General features: G+C 41.1%; 2 protein-coding genes across 6 annotated transcripts; both read left to right on the forward strand.

The window, feature by feature from the left end:
* The first annotated feature begins 1,111 nt into the window (after window positions 1-1,111).
* LOC106849098 (glutathione S-transferase A4-like) lies at window positions 1,112-11,532 on the forward strand. Of its 4 annotated transcripts, XM_088162288.1 has the most exons (8): window positions 1,222-1,264; window positions 2,050-2,128; window positions 5,468-5,574; window positions 6,252-6,303; window positions 9,326-9,458; window positions 9,780-9,921; window positions 10,957-11,088; window positions 11,228-11,532. In XM_088162288.1, the coding sequence occupies exons 3-8, from the start codon at window positions 5,488-5,490 to the stop codon at window positions 11,348-11,350; spliced, it is 669 nt and encodes a 222-aa protein (XP_088018414.1). In that variant the 5' UTR covers window positions 1,222-1,264; window positions 2,050-2,128; window positions 5,468-5,487; the 3' UTR covers window positions 11,351-11,532. The 4 variants fall into 4 exon arrangements, with proteins under 4 accessions (XP_014725003.1, XP_088018414.1, XP_088018413.1 ...); XM_014869517.2 differs by lacking the exon at window positions 2,050-2,128 and having other exon boundaries at window positions 1,112-1,264; XM_088162287.1 differs by lacking the exons at window positions 1,222-1,264; window positions 2,050-2,128 and adding an exon at window positions 5,049-5,071.
* Window positions 11,533-11,672: 140 nt separating this feature from the next.
* LOC148224481 (glutathione S-transferase-like) lies at window positions 11,673-20,914 on the forward strand. Of its 2 annotated transcripts, none has more exons than XM_088162290.1 (7): window positions 11,673-14,083; window positions 15,143-15,256; window positions 16,408-16,532; window positions 18,252-18,384; window positions 19,253-19,394; window positions 20,033-20,164; window positions 20,495-20,914. In XM_088162290.1, the coding sequence occupies exons 2-7, from the start codon at window positions 15,201-15,203 to the stop codon at window positions 20,615-20,617; spliced, it is 711 nt and encodes a 236-aa protein (XP_088018416.1). In that variant the 5' UTR covers window positions 11,673-14,083; window positions 15,143-15,200; the 3' UTR covers window positions 20,618-20,914. The 2 variants fall into 2 exon arrangements, with proteins under 2 accessions (XP_088018416.1, XP_088018417.1); XM_088162291.1 differs by having other exon boundaries at window positions 16,481-16,532.
* The last annotated feature ends 2,634 nt before the right edge of the window (window positions 20,915-23,548 follow it).

Consider the following 23,548-nt stretch of genomic DNA (forward strand, 5'->3'; position numbering starts at 1 on the left):
AGCCTGGTAGTAACTGGGTTTGACATAGAAAAAATACAGATGTATGCATTTAATGTTACTCTTTACTCAGTATATTATGAACTCAAGAGAGAGTTAGAATTAGGCAAAGTGTAAAGGAGCACCATACAATTGGGTTTTGCTGACAGCATCAACCTCTGAAGCACATAAATTACAAGTTTGCAGGAAGCCTCTAAGGGAAGTGCATCCTCTAGAAGAAACTGCCAGCAATTGCCAGGCAGAGAAACCATTACAAAATTCCAACTGTGAGGAAAAGTTACATGGAGACTTTTGTCCTGAGATCCCCATAGTGAGGTGCTGTGTTAGTACAGCCATGGCTTTAGACAGACAAATACAATTTTCATAGCAGTGTGGGTTCTGTGAACAGATCTTCAGATTATTTGTACTGATGTCTGCTGCAGGGGTGTAAAGTGGTGCCCAAAATCATATGTGGGTCTGTGCTAGAGGAAAGAATCTTATCTTTGCACCCAAATTCCAGTTTCCATTTGCTATGCCATCCTTGTGTCTGTTCACATCCACTTTCAGTTTTGGGATTTTTAGCTGAAATACAGATAGAAAAGTTGAAAGTTAGTTCTCCTGGGTAAGAAAATAATAGTTTATTTCATTTCTGAGTATTATCCATGTACATTCCATTAAAAAAATTAATTCTATTGCCTTGAGACATAGGGTGGGTTGTGACATAAACTGCTTTTATATCATAACATATATATGTTATGATGTGTTATATAACTTTTTAATATCAAGTAAGCTTGATACTTCATTTCAAAGTAATTGAGCCCTGTTATCCCATACTTTGAGTAACTTCTCTATGCTATACAACAGCAAAAATAAAAAACCTTCCCAGTAACTAAATAAGCCTAGAAAGTTTAGTATTTTTTCTTTAAATTATTACTATTACCTTAAATATGATCCAGAAAAATATCTATAATTTTCTCAGTATTTTCAAATGTCTTGCTCTTGTATTTGGGTAAAATGCCCCCAAAATTCCAAGAGAACAATTTGAATAGATGGCTACCATAGAAACTGTGTGGTTAGTGTCATGGTACAGTCAAATCAGCAAACATTGTCTCTGCTTGGGTGTCAGTTTTCAGAGCCATACGTCTTTAAACTGGAAAGTGTCAGTTTAAGAGCCTTGGGAGTTTTTTCTCTCTAATTGGGTATGGCTGGAAACTCCCCCAAGCTGCAGAGTTTAAACAGCCCTGGGGAACCTGCGTGTGCTGGGTGGAGCTTGAGTTAAAGTCAGAAGGTAAGAACTTAGAAATTCCTTTTCAATGCCTTTTCCAAGCTTGCATGACTATTTTTAAGTGAAAAAACTAAGTTTTTAGGACAGCAGCTGGTGTAATGTAAATTCTTTGCTCTCCTTAATCTGTTTGTGTGCCAGGTAGGCTAAAAATGGCTTGATAGTTATGCAGGAGAGAAAATGCCAGAGAAAGATGTATTTTGACCAGGAAATTGATTCTGTGGTGCAGTCCAGAGCTGACCAAGACATGAAACAACTGAGGGGACAGAGTGCAAGCCTGGAACACTGTGTTGCTTCTTCTAGGTTTGAGCAGGAAAGCTAGCCCATGGTATATGCTGGACTCTGATTCTAGCTCCAGGGCTAAGCAGCACTTCCCTTAAACAGAAGCAGTGCTCCTGTTTCTGGAAGATGATGATCTCTTAAATTATTCTTGCATCCCTGAGATGCATGCTCAGAGAAATTCTGGACAGGCATGTTGCTAAGGCTCACAAAGCAATAGGAAATGGAATAGAAATACAGATTTTAGACAAAAACAATTTTTAAAAAATTGTATGTAGTCAAATTTTATTAGTCAAATATTATTTAGACTTTTGCTAGATATCAGGGCCGTGTATGCAAGATGTGATTATTTATTTTGCCGCAGCATAAATTCATGGCATGAACCACTTCTTCAGCAGTGTCTGAATTAGTAAAGTAGTCCCCAAATGCCCTGAGTAGTGATGTATTTTGGCTATAGGAATCAGATATGACTTAATTAAAATTAGAAGGTTTTCCATGTCTGTTCTCAACAGTCCCTGGACATTCAGCTGTTTGTACCTTTTGCCGAGTCAATTTTCTTCAGCAGGAGCAGTCAGACAGAGCTTTTCAGAAGTAAGCAACACCAGCTCAGACCATGGACTACTTGTAAGCCTGGTGGTTTGTACTGCTGTTGTGCATTATATGTTAGACCTTTTCCTATCTCTTTTTTTCTCCTTCTGCCATATGATCTGGCTGATGACTGATAGCATGTTTCTCTGACAATTGTATAACTTTTAACGGTTCAGTAATTCACGAAGCATTTGATATTTTACTTCCACTAGAAGTCATAAATCCACACAGTTTCCATAGCTGCCCAGTGGCACAGCGTACTCCAAATGCATATTGAGAGTCAGCATAAATATTTACAGTCTCTTCTTTGAACAGCCAATAGACCTTTGTTAATGCAATTAATTCAACTGCCTTTGTGCTCAACTTTGGACTGAGTAGTGAAGCTTCCACTGCTTAATTCACAGTGGTTAGTCAAAACTGTATTCCAGTTGCTGCTCAGATAATATGACCACTCACAAATAACAATTCAGATTGGGATTTAGAAGCAGTGCATCTGTTAAATCTGATTGAGCCTTTTGGGCTTTATGAGCCATGATGTCATTCCTTCCCCGGTTGGAAGGAGTAGTGTAGTGGGATTCAGCGTGTCAGTTACTATCCCAGAGGCTGTTCCTTGCTCTTCTTGTGCAAACAAGCGAAACAATTTACCACAGTCTGTCAGTCCCAGCACAAGTGCAACTAGCTTCAAAATCTTGAATGTCTACCTTGTGTGTTGCCCCTGTGAATGGGTTTGTCATCACCTTAGGTTATCAGTATCAGGGGTTTTTCTATTTCCTTGAAAGAGCTGTCTGGCAGTGGCAGAATCCTATAGCTTCTGAAGTGTTTTTAGTACCTGGTCTTGGAAGATTTTGAATTATTTTAATATGATTAAATAGATTTAATAGATAATAGCTACTCATCATGCTGAAGAATGTAACACAGATATTCTATACTTCTCTTAAAGAAATTGTAATTTATATAAAAAGGCCCAATGAGTATTTATAATTAAGGCGAATGGTAAGGAATGGGTGACAGCTATACAAGATTACTTAGCTGTTAATAAAGCATCAACATATTCTGTCAAAAATGGATCCAAGTTTTAAAATAGTACGTCCTGAAAGTCTCTTAGTAAAACTAGCAAAATAGTGGAGGTCTGAGTGAAATCCTGAGTCTTTGGCTCTGTAGGCTGTATCTTTCCCCAAATAAATGAAAAAGGGTGTTGAGAGTCTGGATTAATAAGTTTGCTTTTTTAAGGTAGAAGTTGCTGAGTTTCTAGTTAGTCGAGGGTTGTATGTTCTGATCTTTAGGGAATCGCAGGTGTAGGTACTCCTAGGGCAATGAGCAACTAAACTGAGCCCACTGGACAAGACTAGGGTCAAGACCCACTAACTGAAAGTAGCTGCCTGTATGTGAGCTGCAGATGTCAGGTCCCTGTAGAGTCAATGGAGATGCATTCAGCAGATCTAAAGATTGAGGCGACTTTTAACCAAAACTCAAGAGGGTTTTTTGGGGTTATTTTTTGTTTTGGTTGGTTTTTTTGTTCCTGTGTTTGAAGCTTAAGGTAACTAAAATTCAACTCGGAGCTGACAGAGTTATTTTTAATTTAAGAAAAAATCTTACAGCAAATTTTAATTCTATGTTTGTCATTGCTCTTCTCACATAATTTAATGTCGCATAGAGTCTCTGTTCATGTGAAATGATAGAATGATACCTGAGGCTTCTTACTCCTTTTACTCTTCTTCTGCAAACAAAAGGTAATGTTTCCAGGAGGATTGAGGTTCATATTCTTGATATTTCAATTGTTGGCTTCTTTAGTTAAAGGAAGAGTCCTATTTACTGTAAGTTTCTGTGCATTACAAGTTAGAGTAATGTGTTTTGAAATGATACAGATGCAGCAAAGCTGAAGAGTAATGATAATGAAAGAAGCACTAGCTAGTTGTTGTGAACTATGTTGATAAGCTGCCCTACACTGAAAAGTAGTCACACAAGGTGCAGAAAATATTAAAATGCTGTCCCTAGAGCCAAACATTGTAATTAGGAACAGCTATTTGCACTTTAAAATTGAACATACTTTTTTCCTTGATGTGTATTTGGTTTGTATTTACTAAATCACCCCAAATATCCCTATGTATTGTAGTAACATGACTCGGTCACTGGAATTGCTCAAGGGAGAGCTCTCAATCTTGTTTATTAAAGTCAAGTTTTGGCAAAATAAGTTCCAAATGTACCTTATTTTAAGTACACCTACAAAGCACTGTGACTTGAAGAAAACATACCACTAGAGTGTACTGAGCCTGATTTAATAAGAAATGTCAAGTGGATGAAAGGTATGACAGATGTAATGTTGCAGCTTTGGCTTTAACTCTGGGAAAACTGGAGTCATCTGGAAATTTTTTAAAGTGAAGCACTCTGAGCCATTAGGATATGATTAGGAGATCTATTTTAAAGGTTTCTTTTCCTTCTGAAGCATCTTTGAGAAGGGGAATGCTATTCGTGTTCTTTTAGTAGTTAGGGCATGAAGCACAGAGGAATTAAGGCCTGGATGTAGAAATGCTTATGCTCACATATGAGCACTGCCAGTCCAGCTGGTTGTCCCTGTGTATGAAACAGCTCAGTACAAAGGTGCTGTCTCTGCTGCACGCTCCAGGAGAGCAAAGCATGGACAGCCTCGACTGCCAATGCCAGTCCCCTGGACACCCAGAGCCCCGTGCCCCAGGGGATACTTGTGAGGGCACGTGAAGCCAATGCAGCTAGGGTCCACATCTGGTTTCGAGGGACACCTCAAGGCTGCTGTGAGCAGCAAGGAAACAGGCTGTAGCCATGCAGGATGCCCAAGGAAGCTCATCGTATTTCATGGAATAAAGGGAATATCAAGAATTCACTGGCCCCTACTGAGGAAAGAAATGGACTGCATATGGAGCTGCAAAATGCACATACAGCAAACAAGGCTGGACAAATTTTGGCCTACTGGTAAAACATGTTTTCCTTTCCTTCTTTTCATCTTTTCAATGAGGCTGAGTAATTTTCAATGAGGATTTTCAGTGGCTTTGCATAATTGTCTTTGTAGGCAGCAGTGTTCCCCCTGTAGCTAGGCACTCATACCACTTGTTTAAACATGCCTATGTTTGCTTGCAATCATAAGAAACCTCCCTGGCAGCACTGGGGAAGGCTTTACAGATTCACACATCTTTCCTTTCCTAGCACTGGCTGTGTGGTGTAACTGGTCTGTCTCTCATTTTATGTTTTGAACCAAATGAAGTTTAAACTTCAACAGGCATAGTGAGAATAAAAGGTGCTATCTCCCCTCAAAATAATGGTGCTTACACCAGTTTTATGAGATATTGTTTTCTGCTTAATATCTTTCAGGGAAGCAAGAGTTCAGGAACATGTCGGGAAAGCCCAGACTTACCTACTTGAATGGAAGGGGCCGGATGGAGTCCATACGATGGCTGTTGGCAGCAGCTGGCGTGGAGGCTGGTTGACATTTTCAGTAGAGTGTTACAGACTGGTGTTCTCAGCTTTCCTCAGGGAGGGACAATTTAACGTGCATGTGGTGGATAAAAGCTGCATGAGGGTGGCTAAATTCATTTGTCCAGTGGCACTGCCTGTTTGTAACTACCTTATTCTGTGGGATGCAAACTCAGTGGCATTTAAAGTTTATTAGAAGTAGTATCAATCTCCTGAAGTGATTAATCATAAGGGGACAAAAAGGGGATTTATTTAAAGGGCCTTTATTAATCGTGTTATCTAGCTGTGCTAAACCACCTTAACTCAGTCTTACTAAGTTTGTAGGTACCATGTCTGTAAGCTGGGGTGGGGTTAGAAATATTTGATGTACCTTGTGCTTCCCTTGGCACTGGTTCCAACCTGTCTTGCTTCTGTAGATGCCTGCACTCTGTTTGTGCTTGGTCTTGGGTTATTTCTGAATCAGTGCCCTGATGCAGAAGTGTCCAGGCCCTCCTTCTGCTCCATCAGGTGTCAGGGCATGTGTGGGATCCTTAGGACATCTGCACCTAAACAGTGTTGTTGAAGATCTGGCCCATTACCTTTTTCTTGACTCAGTAATTCTGGGCATGGTTATGTGCTATCACTTAACAGAAAAAAAATGTTCAAATACAGCAGTGTGACACTATTATCACTCCTTTTTCAGTTTGAAGAGGTTTATTTGGAAACAAAAGAGCAGTATGACAAATTAATCAAAGGTAAGAATCTTGACACCTAAGGCTTAGTCCTTCAAAATAATTCTATAGCCTAGCTAAATTTATAGTTCGAAAATTATTTAAACTAGTGGAAACTTCGGGGTGCACACCTTGAATAGTGCAATACTAATTTTGCTACTAATTTTGCATAACCTGTTATTTCCAGTGCCAAGTAACTGCTATTATCTAAAAACCAGAGTTTCTGTGATTGTGTTTATTGTAGCACATTAAACAGGCAAACACTTTTATGTAATACAACTTCTTACCTATGCTGTTGAATTGTTAGCATGGTACCTGGCATATTTTTGGTCCAGGGCAAATAGAACTCCCTGAGCCTGAGATGTGAAGCTTCCCCTAGGTAAAAAACATGGGGCCAGCAGGGGTGCCCGTGGAAAGCTTGGCATGGTCAAAGCAGCATGCCACAAAGACTTCATGCTAGCCTTGGGAGCTAGATCAGTTCTTTCCACACACCAGTGCAGACCCCTAGCCACTGCCCTTGATATCTGGTCACAAGAAATCCAGCAGTGAACCCCTCTACAGATACCCTGGAAGGAGAAGACCTTCCTGCCAGAATGGAGAAAGAATTGGGAGAATGAGGAGCAGTAGAGAAAAATCTGTGTCTAAAGAAATTCTGTAAGGGAAAACTAAAATGAACAAAATAAGACAGAAATGATATTAAGTAGATTAGAATTAAATTTGCAGGTCTGGTTGGCTGGGATTCTTACAATGTGGGAGGACAGTGTGGTGTACGTAAACCAATTATAACTCTAAATGTAAGAGCACACGTACTGAAAGCCCAAATCTGTATGTCTTTCACAAGAATAGGTTATCTAGAAAGAGTGATACTGTAACCAGAATTGTATCTGAGCTTATTGATATCCAGAGAGAAGAATTAAATGATGGTCAAAAGAATAGAGAAATTTTATAAATAAGATCAAGCATTTTATGTCTATATATTGAGCTTAAGATGGTGAGAACACAAAGAAAAAAGGTGTGGTTTAATAGAATGGATTGAAAAAAGATAAATTAGTCATGCTGATAAAGGGACCTCTGGAATGTTGCCAGTTGAGCAGGGCAGGACTCAACAGGAGGAACTCCACATTACTTCTGCCTTAAACTTTTTTTGTCTCCCCACCAATATGCTTTTTGACAGGGTTTCCTGTGTTTAGACACTACTACATCATTAGACGAGCTTAGGCATGACTTTGGCTCATGCCTGCTGATGATCTTCCTGGCAATCCCCAGCAGTGTCAGGATGATGTCTGGGCCAGGGGCTGTTCTCAACAGGCAGCTTGCAGAGAGACAGCTGTTTTGGAGGCAAAGAGAGTTAAATAGCTTGGCCTGGGCAGACCTGTACCTGTTGGCTTGAGGGATGACTAGCCTGGCACAATCTGTGCAGCCAAAGGTTGTCCAAGTGGTACCTGGGTATCAGTGAGCTCTTCTGGTTGTTTACAAATAGCTCCACAGACCACCTTTGGATAGCACAATCCAATCCGTGGAATTACCCTGGAGTGTAAAAAGTACACTCCTTTTAATCCTGCTTATGTATTCTGTGCTGTGGTTATGTGAAGTGGTTCTCCCCACAAAATGAGGGAGGAGAGGCAGTCCACTGCTGATTTTAAGAGGGAGTCCTTTTTTCTGTAGATAAGAAACAAATCATGTGTTCAGTTCAGTCATATTTGCTGCATTGCTTTTTGTCAAGGGCCAGAAAGACAAATTTTATTTTTCACTTCACATCTTTCTGCTAAAAAATGTCCTTCCAGATCTATTAGTTTTCCCATTCTGTTGTTTCTGCTAGATAAATACCAAGTAATGTTTCTTCCTTAAGATGCAGAGGTGTGTTCTGGAAAAACGAGAACATACATGATCTTTCTGTGAATGCTTACAAGAATCAAAAACAAGCTATTTGTTGCTGCAGAGAGAACTGCTCTTCGAATTTTAACTGTAAATTAATAATATAGAATGAGTGAAGAATATTAATTCTAGCCTAACAAGGTATTTTAATAGCTGTATTTTAACAGCTCTGGAGAAAAAGGCAGGCAGATGTGCCTGTTAAAATGAACTTTCATATCTGAAGGAAGGATTCACCAAACATATATAAATTGAGCAATTAAAATAAGTCATTAACTTTGAGCAAGGCAAGTGGCAGCTATTTGGATTTGATGCACTGCTCTGATTATAAACAGGACAGGATTGTTCTCTGGATGCCCTTAGTGTGTAAATGGAGGAGGGAGTGTCTCCAAAAACAGTGAACTAGTCCAGCAGCTGGTCTAGAATAGACTGACTTTGCAATGCTGAATCTCTATGTGTACTTAGCTCTCACAGCTGCCTTAGTGAAAGCTCAGACAATTGCTCCTCCCAGTACTAGCAGAAAATGAGACTACAAAAATGTGTCTAAATAGGCCTAAATTGTTGTAGAAGGCACTGAGGCTAGGCCTGTAAAATCTATGGGGACATGCAAACTCTCATCTTGGAGTGACTGTGTGAAACTTATTCAAACACCAGCAGCTGTCACAGGCTCTGCCTCTAGCTCTGCAGCTTCAGGATGTTTAAAGTGGTGTGACCCCTTCCTGTATTCCAGCAGCTTGGTCTTGCTGTGGTACTACTTGTGTATGTACCTGACAGGGAATTGATCTGCATTCAAAAGAATTGTATTTTTTTTAAGTTTAGATTTATACATATCTTTATTCTCTTCCTATTCCTTGGGTTGGAAGTGCTGGTTCAGACTTTTGCTGCCAGCATGAGGCAGGCTCCAGAAGTGCAGAGGTACAGGCAGGGCCAGCTCCCACCAGCTCTGGCAATGCTGTCAAGCCCAGGGCCCAGCTGTGCTGTGGTGACCTTGCTACAGGAGTGTGATACAGGCTGTTTGATCTTCCCCACAAGGCTAGTTCAGTGCTGTGACTTTTACAGTTGAAGCAAGACATGAGCGGTCTCCTACACTGCAAATGTGCTCAGTGCCTCGCTCTCCTGTATGCCTTGCAGTCTAGGAGGAACTAACAGGCTTTCCTTCACCTCTTCACCCTAGATGGATTCCTGCTCTTCCAGCAAGTGCCCCTGGTTGAGATCGACGGGATGAAGATGGTGCAGACCAGAGCCATCATGAGCTACATAGCAGGGAAATACAATCTCTATGGGAAAGACTTGAAAGAGAGAGCCCTGTATGTAACACCTCCTATTACTAATGGAGCAGACTGTTATTTGATAGCTACATTATATAAACCAAATTCAATCCTGTAAATCCAGTATAAAGGCATCAAAAGGGCTAACAGTAGGATTTAAACACAGCTTCTCAAATGTTCATAACAGAAACAGGCTTTTATTCTTTTTGAAATATATTCAGGTTTTGTTCATGCTTAGTTTTGGCTGTGAAAATTGGCATTATGTTGGTGATATAAAATTCCTGTAGGTTGTCTTAGCTAATTGGAATATGGATGAAATAACTTCTGTGCTTTTTTCTACCATCTTCCCCTGACCAATAGGATTGACATGTATGTGGAGGGAATATCAGATCTGATGCAAATGATTTTGGTGTTTCCTTTCTCTCCACCTGATGCAAAGGAGAAAAATCTTGAGTCGATTAAGGAGAGGGCAACTAACAGATATTTTCCAGTCTTTGAAAAGGTAAGTGACAGCAAGTATGTGTCTATCAAATTTGTAATTATGCAAAAAAAGTTTCTGCAAAATAAGAATGCGTTTGTAGTGTAGATCAGTTCCCAATCCTCAGCTTTTTTGGCTATCTTAAAGAAGGGGAAATACAGCAGTGCATTTTCCTCTCTTTGCTTGCTTGTGTTGTAAGGGTGTGGTATTTAAGCATCTGCGAAGCAGTATATTTTCAGCTGTACAGAAAAACTTTTCACTAAAGTGAAAGCAAGCATATGTGATTATTTTTCTTAAAGGAACAGTTCTATACTTTGTGTAAAGCTCATCTCATTGCCATACTTAATCTCATTTGGAAAAGTTTCACTGGAGGAATGCAAAAATCCCTTGCACACAAATCGGGTAGAGAGATTAGAAGTACTTCAATGAAACAACAGTCACGGATATATAAAACAATAAACCCAACCCATATGATTCATACATCTGGCAGTACTTCCCACTTTTGTAATATTTATCTAGTTTTCTTGAAAAACACTGATAAGGGCTGAATGTCACACAAGTTGTTTGCACTAAAATAACCTGTTCCCAAAGGCAGTGATTTTCTTTACTTAGCTATTGCAATTTTGCATTTCTAAGTTTGCTTCCTGATAGCAGCATTGGACATCACATGCAATATCTAAATGGGAGTTCTATGAATTCCTTAAATTGCTTGTTGCTGCTTCCTCTATTATCCCTATTTCTAATTTTAGGACTGTTACTAGTCTACTTAAGCATATGGTTTTGTTTCTGTTCCTAGTGCCCATCATCATTCATTATTACTGAGTGACCAAAGTTTGTAGTCTGTGTACTAGGACACGAAATGAACAAAACTTCATTTTTTCCCCAGCAATAATGAAATTATATAGGCTTAGCTACAGCTGAAAAGTCCACCCTGAAATTTCAGGATTCAGGAATATAGAGTTGCTACTCAACTCTGCAGCTGTGCTGTGAGGCTTAGCTGCCAAGGATGCCCATACGCCCCAGTCTCATCTGTGGCCCATATTTTCTTGTCTTCTCCAGGTTTTGAAACAACATGGCCAAGACTTTCTTGTGGGCAACAAATTCAGCTGGGCAGATGTTCAGCTAATGGAAGCCATTTTAGCAGTGGAGGAGAAAGTTCCTGCTGTGCTTGCAGGGTTTCCTCAGTTGCAGGTAATTTAATTACTGAGCATGCTGTATTCAGGAGCTAGAGGTCAGTCCTGAAGTAATAATCTCCCCATGCAGGGTAAATCATATTTTTGTGGCTGGAATTTCTCTCTTGTCCTGTTTTTTAATTTATTTCTTTTCTTAGGTGTTTAAAACCAAAATGAGCAATATGCCTACAATTAAGAAGTTCCTGCAGCCTGGCAGCCCAAGGAAACCCCCACCAGATGCCCATTATGTAGAAACTGTATTGAAGATGTTTAAGATATGAAAGCCTTGACACCTTTGGTGAGACCTAAAATGCTGGGAGAGTGGGAGAAAGCAGAGAAGCAACCCCAAACCCTAAGCCAAAGGAGAAGGAAGCTCAGCAAATTAGTATTGTTTTAGTTAAAAGCAGTATTAGAGAAACAAAGCAACCCATACCAGAAATAAAGCATTCTATTACATTGGCAATGTGATGGCAGCTTTGTCTTTATTGATATCAAATGCTTGGCAAAACATGAAAACAAAGGCATATGGAGACAAAGAACTGTTTGTAGGGTAGGGAATTTATTAATCTGGAAAAAGAACAATGCAGTGTTAGTATTGTTAGAATGTAACTTATTGGAGAAGATATTTTCTACATTAAAAGAAGCTCAGCGTAAGAGCTGTGGAAGAGAAGAAAGAGAAGACTCACAGCACAACTTACCCTTTAAAGAAGTAGATTTGTTTCAAGTTTCCATTCTTAAATTTTAAAGCTTGTGGGTGAATTGGATTTTTAAGGTCTCCCAGCAAAGATTTTGCAAAACTGTTTATTATTCTCTATAAATCAGGTATTTCAAACCTTGTAAATGATCATGCCAGCTAATCACAAGCTGGTTACAAATATATTACCTCTTGAGAGCAAAGTTTTGTGAAAAAAGGGTGCAGTCTGTTTTGCAGACTCTGGCAAGACAGAGGGGCTTTATTTCTACACATTTAGGACAGAACACAGAGCAACATATACTCAGGTTCTATTGAATTCCAAATAAAAATATTTGTAGCAGACAATAAGAGCCTTGTGAAGTGGCCTGATGCAACAGAGAAGCGCCTGCTTAGAAGGAAACTGTTCCAACAACTATCAATAACTGGATCTGATGCTTAATAGTCTGTGACATGAGTGGAAAAAAAAAAGAAATTAGAAAAACTATGGGAAAATGAACCTGAGCGAGAAAATGGAAGACTTTCCCGAAATAGTGCAGTGAGATGACGTTTCCAAAAGTCAAGTTAGGAGACAGATTATATTGGACTTAGTTGCCTGAAATCTCAATGGATACTTGTGACAGGACAAGGAAATGTTAGTGTTGGGATAAATTGCACTCTGAAGAGTTGTGCTTCTCTCCCCTAAGTCTAAGGGAAGGCTGAAGGCACTGGCTTCATCTAAACTTTTAACTGCCTCAGTTGAGACATTTTGAGTAGTTCAGCTATAACTGAAGAGCATGCTGAGAGATTGCTCCTGAATTTGGACTTATTGGAAGGAGACTAAACAGCTAGACCAGATGTGGGTGTCTACAAAAGTTAGGTGAAATGCGTTTTCCCCAGTTGTCTGCACTATCGCTAACTGTCAGGCTTGAACTCATGTTTTCCTACCAGGTGGTTGCTAGACCCAGGATCTCTCCTAGAATTTGTCAAGGGCATATCTAAAAATGGCAAATGCAGACAAGCTACCTAAGAGGGAGTTTGAATTTGTGAAATGCCAGATGCATCTTGGTGCACATGTCACTGCATGAAGAGCTTCAATCTCCTCCTACATTTTCCTAGGTTCTGTGTCATAAAGTCATATGTGTCCAAAAGTATGGGAAACACTGTTTCCAGCAGTGTCACAGGCTGGATAGAAGACCTTCTCAAAATGTAAGGAGGGGGCAGAGGGATATAGAGCCCTAACCAGAACAGGGTGCTCTCAGTTGGGAGTCCCCTTTTGTGAAGCCTGGCTCCCCCTTATGTGCCATATGGGCTAGTGTTCCACCTGGGGACTAAGCACCTCCTAAAAGACAACTCATTTTGGTGGTGACCGTTTTGATGTCCTGTCCTTCTGTGGTTCTAGCTCTAAATAAATTATTAAGCTTATTTTATTTTCAAGCATGGAACACATCGATGTAACAGGTGCCAACAGTGAGGACTGATAGGATGAAGATCATTTTCAGATACCAAGCAATGAAGTATGCATACAGGAAGGACATGGAGACAGCCAGCTGTACTGCATTGGCATGTGGTGGCTACAACAGTATTAACCACATAGATTAGATAGGCAGAGAGGTTCATGAAAATGTATGCTGTGTTCACCTCCTGAAATCCATTCAGTTGTCCAAAGAAAACTGTCAGGAGTACAGGGTGCACTTGGCATTCTGATGACACACTTCATTCACTGCCTCTTGCAGCTGTCTTTTGTGGGTATTTTCACTGAGTGATTCACAGAAACATTTCTCACAGAAAAAGAAAAAAATAAAAATCAATGCAGATGTCCAGAGAGGAAATTCGTTTGACGTGCCCTGCGGGAATATCCATTAACTAAGGCAAAGAAGCTTGTGAAAGATGTGAGCTGAAATAGTTGATGTGACTTGTGCAAAGTGGCAATAAGTTAAAAGTTAAAAAATACCCCATAAAATATTGGAATAAAAGTGTGATTAGAGTAGAAGTATTTTTTTCAAACTGAGTGGGCTTTTCAGCCATTATAAATATTTTTAACTAGCACAGTACCAAGCAATGAAACTAGGAGGCATATTACAATTTTGTGCTGGCACAGATGTTTCCAATGATCACGACCTCTCATTTATCTTACACTTGTACATAATAAGCATTAGTCAGGGATTTATTTTCTGCAGGTCAGAAGTAACTAAACAGAGCTAATTGGTTTTGTTTGCTTTAAGAGAGAGGTTTCCGGTTTGCAGAGAACTGTTAGGAGTACTCGGAGTAGGAGGGGCTACAGAGTTACATAATCTCAACGCAGAACTGCTGGGAGCTTAGAGTGAGCTAGACTGTGCACAAGGTGAGTTTTTTTTCTTTATTTTGCTCTGAAAATTGAGAGAATTATACATGAACCTCAGCCAGTGAACGGGTTTTATAGATTTAATGTATATACTTTCCTTGCTGACATGGTTATGTATACCAAGTGTTAAATTCATTATCAGCTGCTTTCGAGGTGTACAGAATTTTAAAAATGAAATGTACACCTAAGAAGTGGGGAGTGTTTCCTCTCACCACCTCCTTCCTACTGCAGAGAAGCTGACATGTTAGTTATAAGGGGAATGTGATGGGGTTTGGGCGTTTTCCTTTAGTTGCTGTTAATGCCTCTGCTTTGCTGCTGGCAGGGCGTCCATAGCTGTGAGGCTGCTATAGGCTGGGCACTGTGTGTGTGTGCTTAGTGCCCGCGTGGATCTGAGTGGGGTGGGTGACAGTCTGCCTAGAAACTGTTGATGCTTTAAGTTCCTGCCTAGAAATAAATGGGTGTTGCTTGAAATTCCAGCAGAGCTGGAACCGGACCAAGCAAGCATTGCCCTGTGGCTGTGCCTGTGGTGAAGGCAAATCTGATGTTACCAGAGGCAAAAGTAATTTCCATGACTTTGAAGGCTTGTCTAAAGAAACTGCAGAAGCAGAGAGTGTTGTAGAAGAGGTTGACTGGGGGAAAGAATTCCTTCCTGGCCGGTTACAGTGGAGCATAACGGCTGCTGGAGAATGCACAGCAATTGCTGATTTTATAGCATGTATCTGATTAAACAGTAAACTCTATTCTGAGATAATGCCAAAACACACAGAAAGCTCCTTCAGCTGTTTGGTCAGAACAGAGCACTTTGGATGCAAATGGTTTTGATTCACTGCTTCTCTGACTGGGACAATTGCTCTAAGTACAGAGTTCTGCTTAACCATTCTGCATGTGTAAGAAACATTTGAAGGCAGAATGAAACAAGACAGTCTCTCAATATAATCTAACTTCTACCTCCTCTCTTAAGTTGATTAAAGTCTTGGACTATAAATGATGGTTTCAAACAAGAGACTGTGAAACGCAGTTTAGAGACTCAAAATTGCAAAAGTTATTTTTTCATTGCAGATACTGGGGAATCAGGCACGTGGAAACATGTCTGGAAAACCCAAGCTGCACTACTTCGATGGAAGAGGCCGAATGGAAACAATTCGGTGGCTACTGGCAGCAGCTGGGGTTGAGGTTTGCATCTTGTCTTTTATACTGAGATCATGTGACAAATAGGTGCTTTTACTCTTCCGTATGAAAAATGTGACTGAACAACAGTTTCAAACTCTGCATACAGTGCATTGCTGAGCAAGCGAACAGTGACCACAAACTCACCCAAAGCAGGGGGCAAGTTCCCGTTTCTCTTCCACACATCATGTTATCACAGTCTATTAATACAGGCAGGAGTCGAGATGGTTTGATTTTGGATCTCGGAGGTGCAAAAGGAAAAGAGCAGGGGACACATCAGTTCACTCACAGCAAAGCATTTTTATTAAATGCTAACTACTCAGTTGCAATACAGGGAAGAGATATATGAAAAAAAAGGATAGAAAATAGGGGAATGCGGAAATGGCTACCAGCATATGAGACTGATGTCCTCATGGTCCACAGCCAATATAGACGGGTCTTCATCCGTGGGGAGTACTCAAAAGCTTGTCCAGAAGGTCGCTTTTTAATGGTCCTTTTCAAAGCAAGTGGCTTCTGGCCAAGAGGTGGGAAGATTTATGGAGTATTGTGAGGGTTAGTCCAAAAAACAGGTGTACAGAATCTGCCGATCCAGCTAATGCCTGCTCGAGAGCAGTGTACCAAGAAGCACAGTGAGCACCTGCAAACAGTCCCCTGGCAAGCACCCACCACGACCACGCCAGAATTGGGTGGGCTTCCTCAGAGTCTTCTTGCAAAGGTCGTGAGGCAAATAAGGAAAACTCTGGACCGACTCTTACACATGTGCAAGGCCCACTGGTAGCACCACAAATCTTTCTCCCCTGTAGCTAGTGAAAAAAGAAATTTAAAGCCCCAGCAGAAGAACCTGGCTTCTTCTCATCACAGAGGTCATGCACCTGCAATTCTGAGTACCTTCAGTTCAATTCCACTGTCCAAAATAGCAGAAGATTATAATTGCTACTACAGTGTTCTTTACTCTTGAGGGTCCACTGTATTGTAAACCACACAGGGGTGGTTTTTTAAATCTGACATATTCTGATATTAAACCAGAGATGGAGTATGGGAATCTGTGTGTTTCAAGAGCCATGGGTTTCTGTTATAGTGATGGTCCATGTGTCTGACAGCTTTCAAACTTGATTTATGTTTTAAAAAATAAAATTCCCCAATACACATCTCTTTAGGCCTTCTTTACCTAATGAGGGAGAGGCTAAAACATGGAATGACAAAAGAATTTTCCTTCGCTCCTTCCTACAGTTTGAAGAATCTTACCTGGAAAAAAAGGAGGATCTGACAAAGTTACAGAAAGGTAAGTTCTGTTTCCTTCACTTCTAAATAATAACAGCAGAAATAGTAATAATGAGAAGAAATAGAATTAAAATTAGAATTATTTGTCTGAGAACATCTAAGAATTCTTAAGGCTCAGTGTCTTAAAAAGAAAATTGCTTAGCTGATGGTACATGAGGTCCCAGAGGGGCACACTGCAGTGTGTTAGGTGGTATCATCCACTCTGTTGCTGCAATCTTCAGTTGAGGTAGAAGGGACTTCTCATGCTTGTCTACTCCATGGCCCCTCTTCCAGCAAGGCCACCTGCAGCCAGTTACCCTGGAGCTTGTGCAGCTGGGTTTTGAGTATCTGCAAGGATGGAGAATTTACAGCTTCTCTGGACAGCCTACACAGTCAAAGACGCTTTCTTTAAGTTCAGATGGGTGACTCTCCTTGGATTCAGCTTGTGTCCATTGCCTTCCATCCTATGGCAATAGAGGCTTTTGTCATCAGATCATCTTGAAATTCATTAGATGTTAGGTTGCCTACAAAGCTGCTGTTTTATAATCCATATGCAAACAGAGTTCCAGATTTCTGAGTTTGCCTGTACCTGTGCTGCATTCCTGCCTCCCAAGGCAACTACCCACCGTGCTAGCTTCAGCTTCCATCTTCCTGAACAGGATGATCCTGTTTCCTCCAAACCAGATACATGTCTGTGCTCTTCACCTGGCCTGTCAAAAGAAATCTGAGCTAAAGGGTAGCATTTGCAGTCCTTCTGTCGTTTGGGAATAATGACTTGGTCCCCCTGCTGCAGTTTGCCTTTCAAAAAGTCTTTTGGGACATAAGCATAAAGCTGAATGCACCCTTACAAAGAGGAACATAGATGATGAGTTGTCTGTGGCAAGAAATATGATTCCATATAGAAAAAGCTTTCACTCACTTCTCTGATCTGATACTGCCCTTTGTGAAGGTATTTTTTACTTCTTTCATGCTGGGACAAGGCTTCTGCAGGTTAGCAAATGAGTTGCATGGCTCCAGCCTCAGTCCAAAATATATTTGGTTCATGCAGGAATCTCATGGAACTCACTCATTTGGCCCACTTCGTGCCTGTATGGATGAGATGTCATTTGTGAAGTCATTAAAGTACTCACAAAGACATTTTATGCTTTTATATTCACTCTTATTTATATATTCATTATGATTCATTTTGTATGTTGGCCAGGGCTTAGAAAGTCCAGATATATTTAGGAAAACCTGACAGAAACTGTCTGGACCAGATCCTTCAGTCCTTCTCATCTGTGTTAACCCCCACGAAAATCTCCTGTGTCTGAGCCATGCAGTGCTTGAATTTTTCAGTGTGTGACAGCTGAAAGTTCTGCATTTGGATGTTTCCTCAAATCTGAAATTTCCACAAGTTCATTGCTAGTATTAACATGTCACAAAGAAAAGGTGTTTGCATGGTGAGCATTTTCCACACCTTCTTGTAAGAATGAGGAAGGTTGCCACCAACTGGGTTGTCACACATTGGAACACACTTCCCAAAGAAGTGGTTGATTTGCTGTGTGTAGACATGCACTTGGGGACAGGTTTTGTGGTGAAATTAGGCATTGTTGGGTTTACAGTTGGATCTTAGGATTCTTTATCCAGCCTAAATGATTCAGATTGTAAATAAAAATAATACATGTGGTTACTTTGGCCAACACGCGCTCCTGGATCTCATTCAGGGACTGAAGATCTCCTTGTGTTATTCCCTTTCCCCTAGATGGATCCCTGCTCTTTCAGCAAGTGCCAATGGTGGAGATGGACGGCATGAAGCTGGTGCAGACCAGAGCCATTTGCAACTACATCTCCACGAAGTACAACCTCTATGGGAAGGACCTGAAGGAGAGAACCCTGTACTGTAACAGTACCACCTTTGCTTGCTAGACCCCAGCTCACACTGTAGCCGAGTGTAACACAAGGAAATCCCAGCTAGATGGAGTGGGAGAGAGCAGTGCTTTGTGCAGCATGAGATGACTGGGACTGCAGGTGATGTCTGCAGCAGAGAGACCAGCTAGATGAGACAGGGCAAGCGAGCCCATGAATCATCCATCAGGTCAATGCAGTCATCAGAAGAAAGCAGCCAGGGGGGCAGATTGTCTTCCTGAGGCTGCTTTTCATTTTCTCCTGCAGGAGTCAGCAGCATCGTTTTCTCCTCATCACATTCAGGGCAATGTCTTTTAAGGAAACAAAGAAATCTTCTCTCTCTAAGAACCACGAATTAGTGTAGACTTAGAATTGATAACTGGTTATGAAAGGACAAGACTCTTAGAGCACATGTTTTGACCGGATGTATTTTTGAATGCTTCCAATTAATAAGCACTGGTAAACGGATGTCAATATATTTGCCTGATATTTGTATGGAGCTGCTGTTAAACTTACCCTGTCAGATTGGTTTTTTAACACGAGTTTGGATGGCACACATGGCAATATTTTGTTCAGGTTCAACAACCCATAGTCCAGAGAAGTGTCAGTCCTAGTGAGAAGTGAAAGGGGTACGATTCTTTATGTTTTGCCTGGGAATTTTGCATTTGTCTTTCACCCAAGCTTCCCCTGCTTCCTGCCCCCAGTGCTATTGTATTCCCGGGGGAACTTTGCCAGGGTGTGTGTGTGTGAGATGGAAGAGGCAGGGATTTCCCAGCATCTCACTGAGGTTATGCCAGGATTTCTTGTGCTGTTCAGACCTCTGTGTTTGACCTGCCCAAATGGATCTAATCCTTTCAGAATCGATATGTACGTGGAAGGATTATTCGATCTGAATGAGCTACTCATGATATATGAAATCCAACCAGCAGACAAAAAAGAGCAACATTTTGCTAATATGATGGACAAGGCTGAAAATAGATACTTCCCTGTTTTTGAGAAGGTATGTGGCAAAGAGGTTGTAGCTCAATTGATGCTGCTACCTTGAATCTCCATCCTGAAAGCACACCAATTTTTTTTAAGAAACCAGAAGAGAAAGTACCACTGGAATATAAATGCTCTGTTTTTGGTGGTGCTGGGAGTAATGTGGAGCCATGACACTTCAGAGTGGACAGAAGGCACTTCAATCTGGGAGAGGTGTAAAGCTGCAAAACTCCATCAAACCCTGAGGTTCCCAAATGTCCACGTTTCAGTCTGTGTGTTGTTTCAGAGGGAAGGCACTACAGCATCTGCTTTGACAACAAGTTTTCTCCTGACATGCTGATGCCCCCCTACCATACATGCTATGTAAAAGCATTACAGTTCCTTTTGTAGCTCATAAAGCTTAGCCTTCAATGCAGCGACAGCAGCCGAGGGAAGATGAGCTCAACTGAGTTTCCAGACAGAAATGTAGGAGAGAAAGAGCTGATAGATAATGCCTTGGATGGCAGTGCCATCAGGTCATTGTTTGTACTACAGGAGTTTGAACTGCATTTCCTTCTTTCACAGACAACTCCATGCAATGTGTGACCCTGCTTTGAAGATATCATATTAAGTAACAGAGAGGAAAGACATCATCTCCTTCTGGTTCTCTCTTTTTAGGTTTTGAAAGACCATGGAAAAGATTTTCTTGTCGGCAACCAGCTGAGCAGGGCAGATGTTCAATTACTTGAAGTCATTTTAATGGTGGAAGAGTGGAAGCATGATATACTTGCCAAATTTCCTCGCTTGCAGGTAAATGAATGGGCAATTTGAATGGATAATGAATGGGAAAGGACCACTGATTTAAACTGGCTGAGAAATATGGGAGAATGGGAGGGTCAGAAGTGACATGCAGAATAATCAGATACCCTAAGGCCTTCTAGCTGGCCTCACATACTCATTGTTATTGCCACATTCTGTCACGACATTCCCAAAAGCCCAAGAGGGGGAAGCATATAGTTTCTTCTGCAGCATCAAGCCGTGATGTGATTTCAGGCATGGATGCCATTGAAATGTCTGACAGTTACAATGATTCTTAAGCACGGTCTTATTTTGGTTTTTTGGGTTTTTTTTTTTTGGTAGAGCTTCAAAGTAAGAATAAGCAATATCCCAACAATAAAGAAATTCCTGCAGCCTGGCAGCCAGAGGAAACCACCATCAGATGAAGATACTGTGGACAAAGTGATGAAAATTTTCTACTCCTGAGCAGCACCCTAAAGCCACAGGAACTCTGTTTCTTTGTACTTGCCGATTGTAGCAGGGTGAACTGAATGAAAAGAGTAGCACTGTCAAATTAATGGAAAGAGTGGAAAAAATTTTTTGATATCTCTTCCTTAGCTACAGGACTGGTTTTAGCCTATTGCAGACACTTCCAGGTAAAGCTACAAGAGCCTACTAGCAAAGGAAATAGTTCAGTGATGAGGATGTATATTGGACAACACAGGGTGCCTGAAATAACTAAAGAGAATACCTGAAATAAAGTTTTACTACTGACACTCAAAACCTGGCTGTCTTGGATGTCTTGCTGCTACTTCTATGCTAAGATCTGTCTGGTTCAGTTTCTCTGTCATTCCCAAGAATTGTTGCAAAATTAGGAGAGATTATTGCAAACAGTAGGTCATGTATTTTTACTGAGCGATGCCAGGAAGAGCCTGCAGGTTCTGGTTACGTCAAGAGGAAAGGTTTGGATTTAGCTTTCCACCGAGCTTCACTTGGAAAATACTTGGACCAGAGGTCCTACTGCAGCTCTGTTTTGTCTCTAGACACGTGAACTCTTGTACTGCGGCTTCACCAATGTTTCGTTTATCAGAAGGCCTGTTGTCGCAGCTAAAAGCACTTTGCAGACTCTGAGAAACAAATGCTTGTCACCAGTTTAAATCTTCTTGAGGAAGGAGGAATCAGGATGGTGTCAGGTGCTAGTGAGACCTTGGAACACAGGAATCCATATTGACTTAGATCACTTTATATTAAACCAACTTTTATACACGTTGTACTAGACTTGTTTAATCACTTAAATCCAGCTCAACAGCAAGACTGTTGAACTTTGATAAACATGCACATTTATGTAGTGAAATGTGTTCCTGCCCAGCGCAGTGGGGTTGGAACTAGATGATCTTTAAGGTCCCTTCTAACCCAAACCATTCTATGATTCTGTGATATAATCTGAACACCAAATAAACCAAGTTTGTAAATGAAAGAGCCACTGCCCTAAATCCAGCTACAACTAGACACTGGCAGTTTTCAGCTGGGTAAACTCAGGGCACTGTAGCTCTTGCTAACAGTTTCTTCATAAGGAATGCCATGTAGCTGGAACCGGTTTTTGTCATTGTTGGGAGTTGAATTGTTCCCTTTTCTTTCTGTGGAATTTCTCTGATTGTTATGCTAAGTATTCGTGGCTACGCCTTAGTAGCTATAATGTTCTCTCACAGGGGGGTGGGGGGATGTGGTTAGACCGGACAAGGAAAGGTGGGACAGGGGTCTGGGCTCTCTCGGGCGCTTGCTTGGCTCGTGGAGTGGAAGGAGGACGGCCCGTGCTCCGATCCAGCATCTTCCCCGCCATCCCAGCGCCGAGAGCCACGTTCCCTGCCGTCGAACACCGCTCTGCTGCTCTCCCACTTCATCCTACTGCCTCCGGGCACTCTGCCGAACACCACGACCGACACCGTGAGGGCGGGAGTGGCTCCTCCATCCCCTCTCAGCCCTGGGCGCTGCCGCCATCACCCAGCGCCTTCAGCTGCGCGGGGCCTGCCCTGCCCACAGCACCGGGAACTGAGCGCAGGGAGAGAGGGCGTGTGGCCAAAGGGACTGGAACTGAGCTATACTGTTCTGTTCTGTTGTCAATTTTTATAGCTGTTGTTGTTTCTGCTATTTTGCCTTGTTAGGTATCAGTAAAGAACTGTTATTCCTATCCCCATATCTTCTGCCTGATAGCCTCTGATTTGAAACTATAATAATTAGAAGGGAAGGGGTTGCACTCTGCATCTCAGGAAAGGGGTTCTCTCCTTCCTTAGAAAAATATCTGTCTTTCAAACCCAGACAGTCATCAAGAAAGGAAATAAACCCATGTTGTTCAGCAGCAGAGCATGCATTAAAGAGAGTTGTTGCACAAACTGCTTCCCTCCCACCTCACTGAAGCGTTCAGACAACATTTGCAGCAACTGCACAGGAAGGACCTGAAGGAGAAAGCGCCGCCTACTGTAACAATCATTTTTTAATGTGACACATTGCAGTTTATACAACCTCCCTGTGTAACATAAGAAAAAGCAGTCATGTTCATGGAAATGCAGCAAAATGTTGCATGTATACATTGGCCTTGACTGCAGGTAATGGCTACATCAATATTAACCACAAAGATTAGATAGGCAGGATGGTTCATGGGAGTTCATTCTGTACTGACTTTTTGAAATCAATAGAGTTGACCAAAGAAAGCAGTCAAGAGTGCAGAGAGCAGTTGGCTTTTTGACAGCACACTTCATTCGCTTTCTCTTACAGTTGTCTTTGGTGTGTATTTTCACTGAGTCATATTCAGGATAACATTTTTGATGGAAAAAAATTCAAAACTGACCCTGATATCCCGAGATGAAATTCAGCAGAATTTTCCTGCAGAAATATACATTAACTAAGGCATAGATGATCTTATGAAAGATTCGAGCTGAATTGGTTGATGCGATTTAAGTAAAGTGGCAATATGGAAAAAGCAGAAAAACCCATAAAATATTTCAATAAATTTGTGATTTGTGTATAAGTATTTTTTAAAAACAGAGTCAGGTTTTCAGCCGTTAAAATATTTTAAACTAGCACGCTACCAAGCAATGAAAATAAAAGGCATATTACGATTTTTTACTGCCACAGATGTTACCAATGATCATGGGTTCTCATCTATCTTACATTTGTGCTTAGTCAGCATTAGTCAGGTATTCTTTTTCTGTAGGTGAGAGGTAACTAAACAGAGCCAATTGGTTTTGTTTGCTTTGAGAGAGAGTTTTCCAGATTGCAGAGAACTGTTCGGAGTACTCGGAGTAGGAGGGGCTACAGAGTTATATAATCTCAACGCAGAACTGCTGAGGGCTTAGAGTGAGTTACACTGTGCACAAGGTGAGTCTTTTTCTTTATTTTGGTCTAAAAATATAGGGAATT

The sequence above is a fragment of the Sturnus vulgaris genome, chromosome 3, assembly GCF_052056855.1.
Source record: "Sturnus vulgaris isolate bStuVul1 chromosome 3, bStuVul1.hap1, whole genome shotgun sequence".
NCBI classification, from domain to species: domain Eukaryota; kingdom Metazoa; phylum Chordata; class Aves; order Passeriformes; family Sturnidae; genus Sturnus; species Sturnus vulgaris.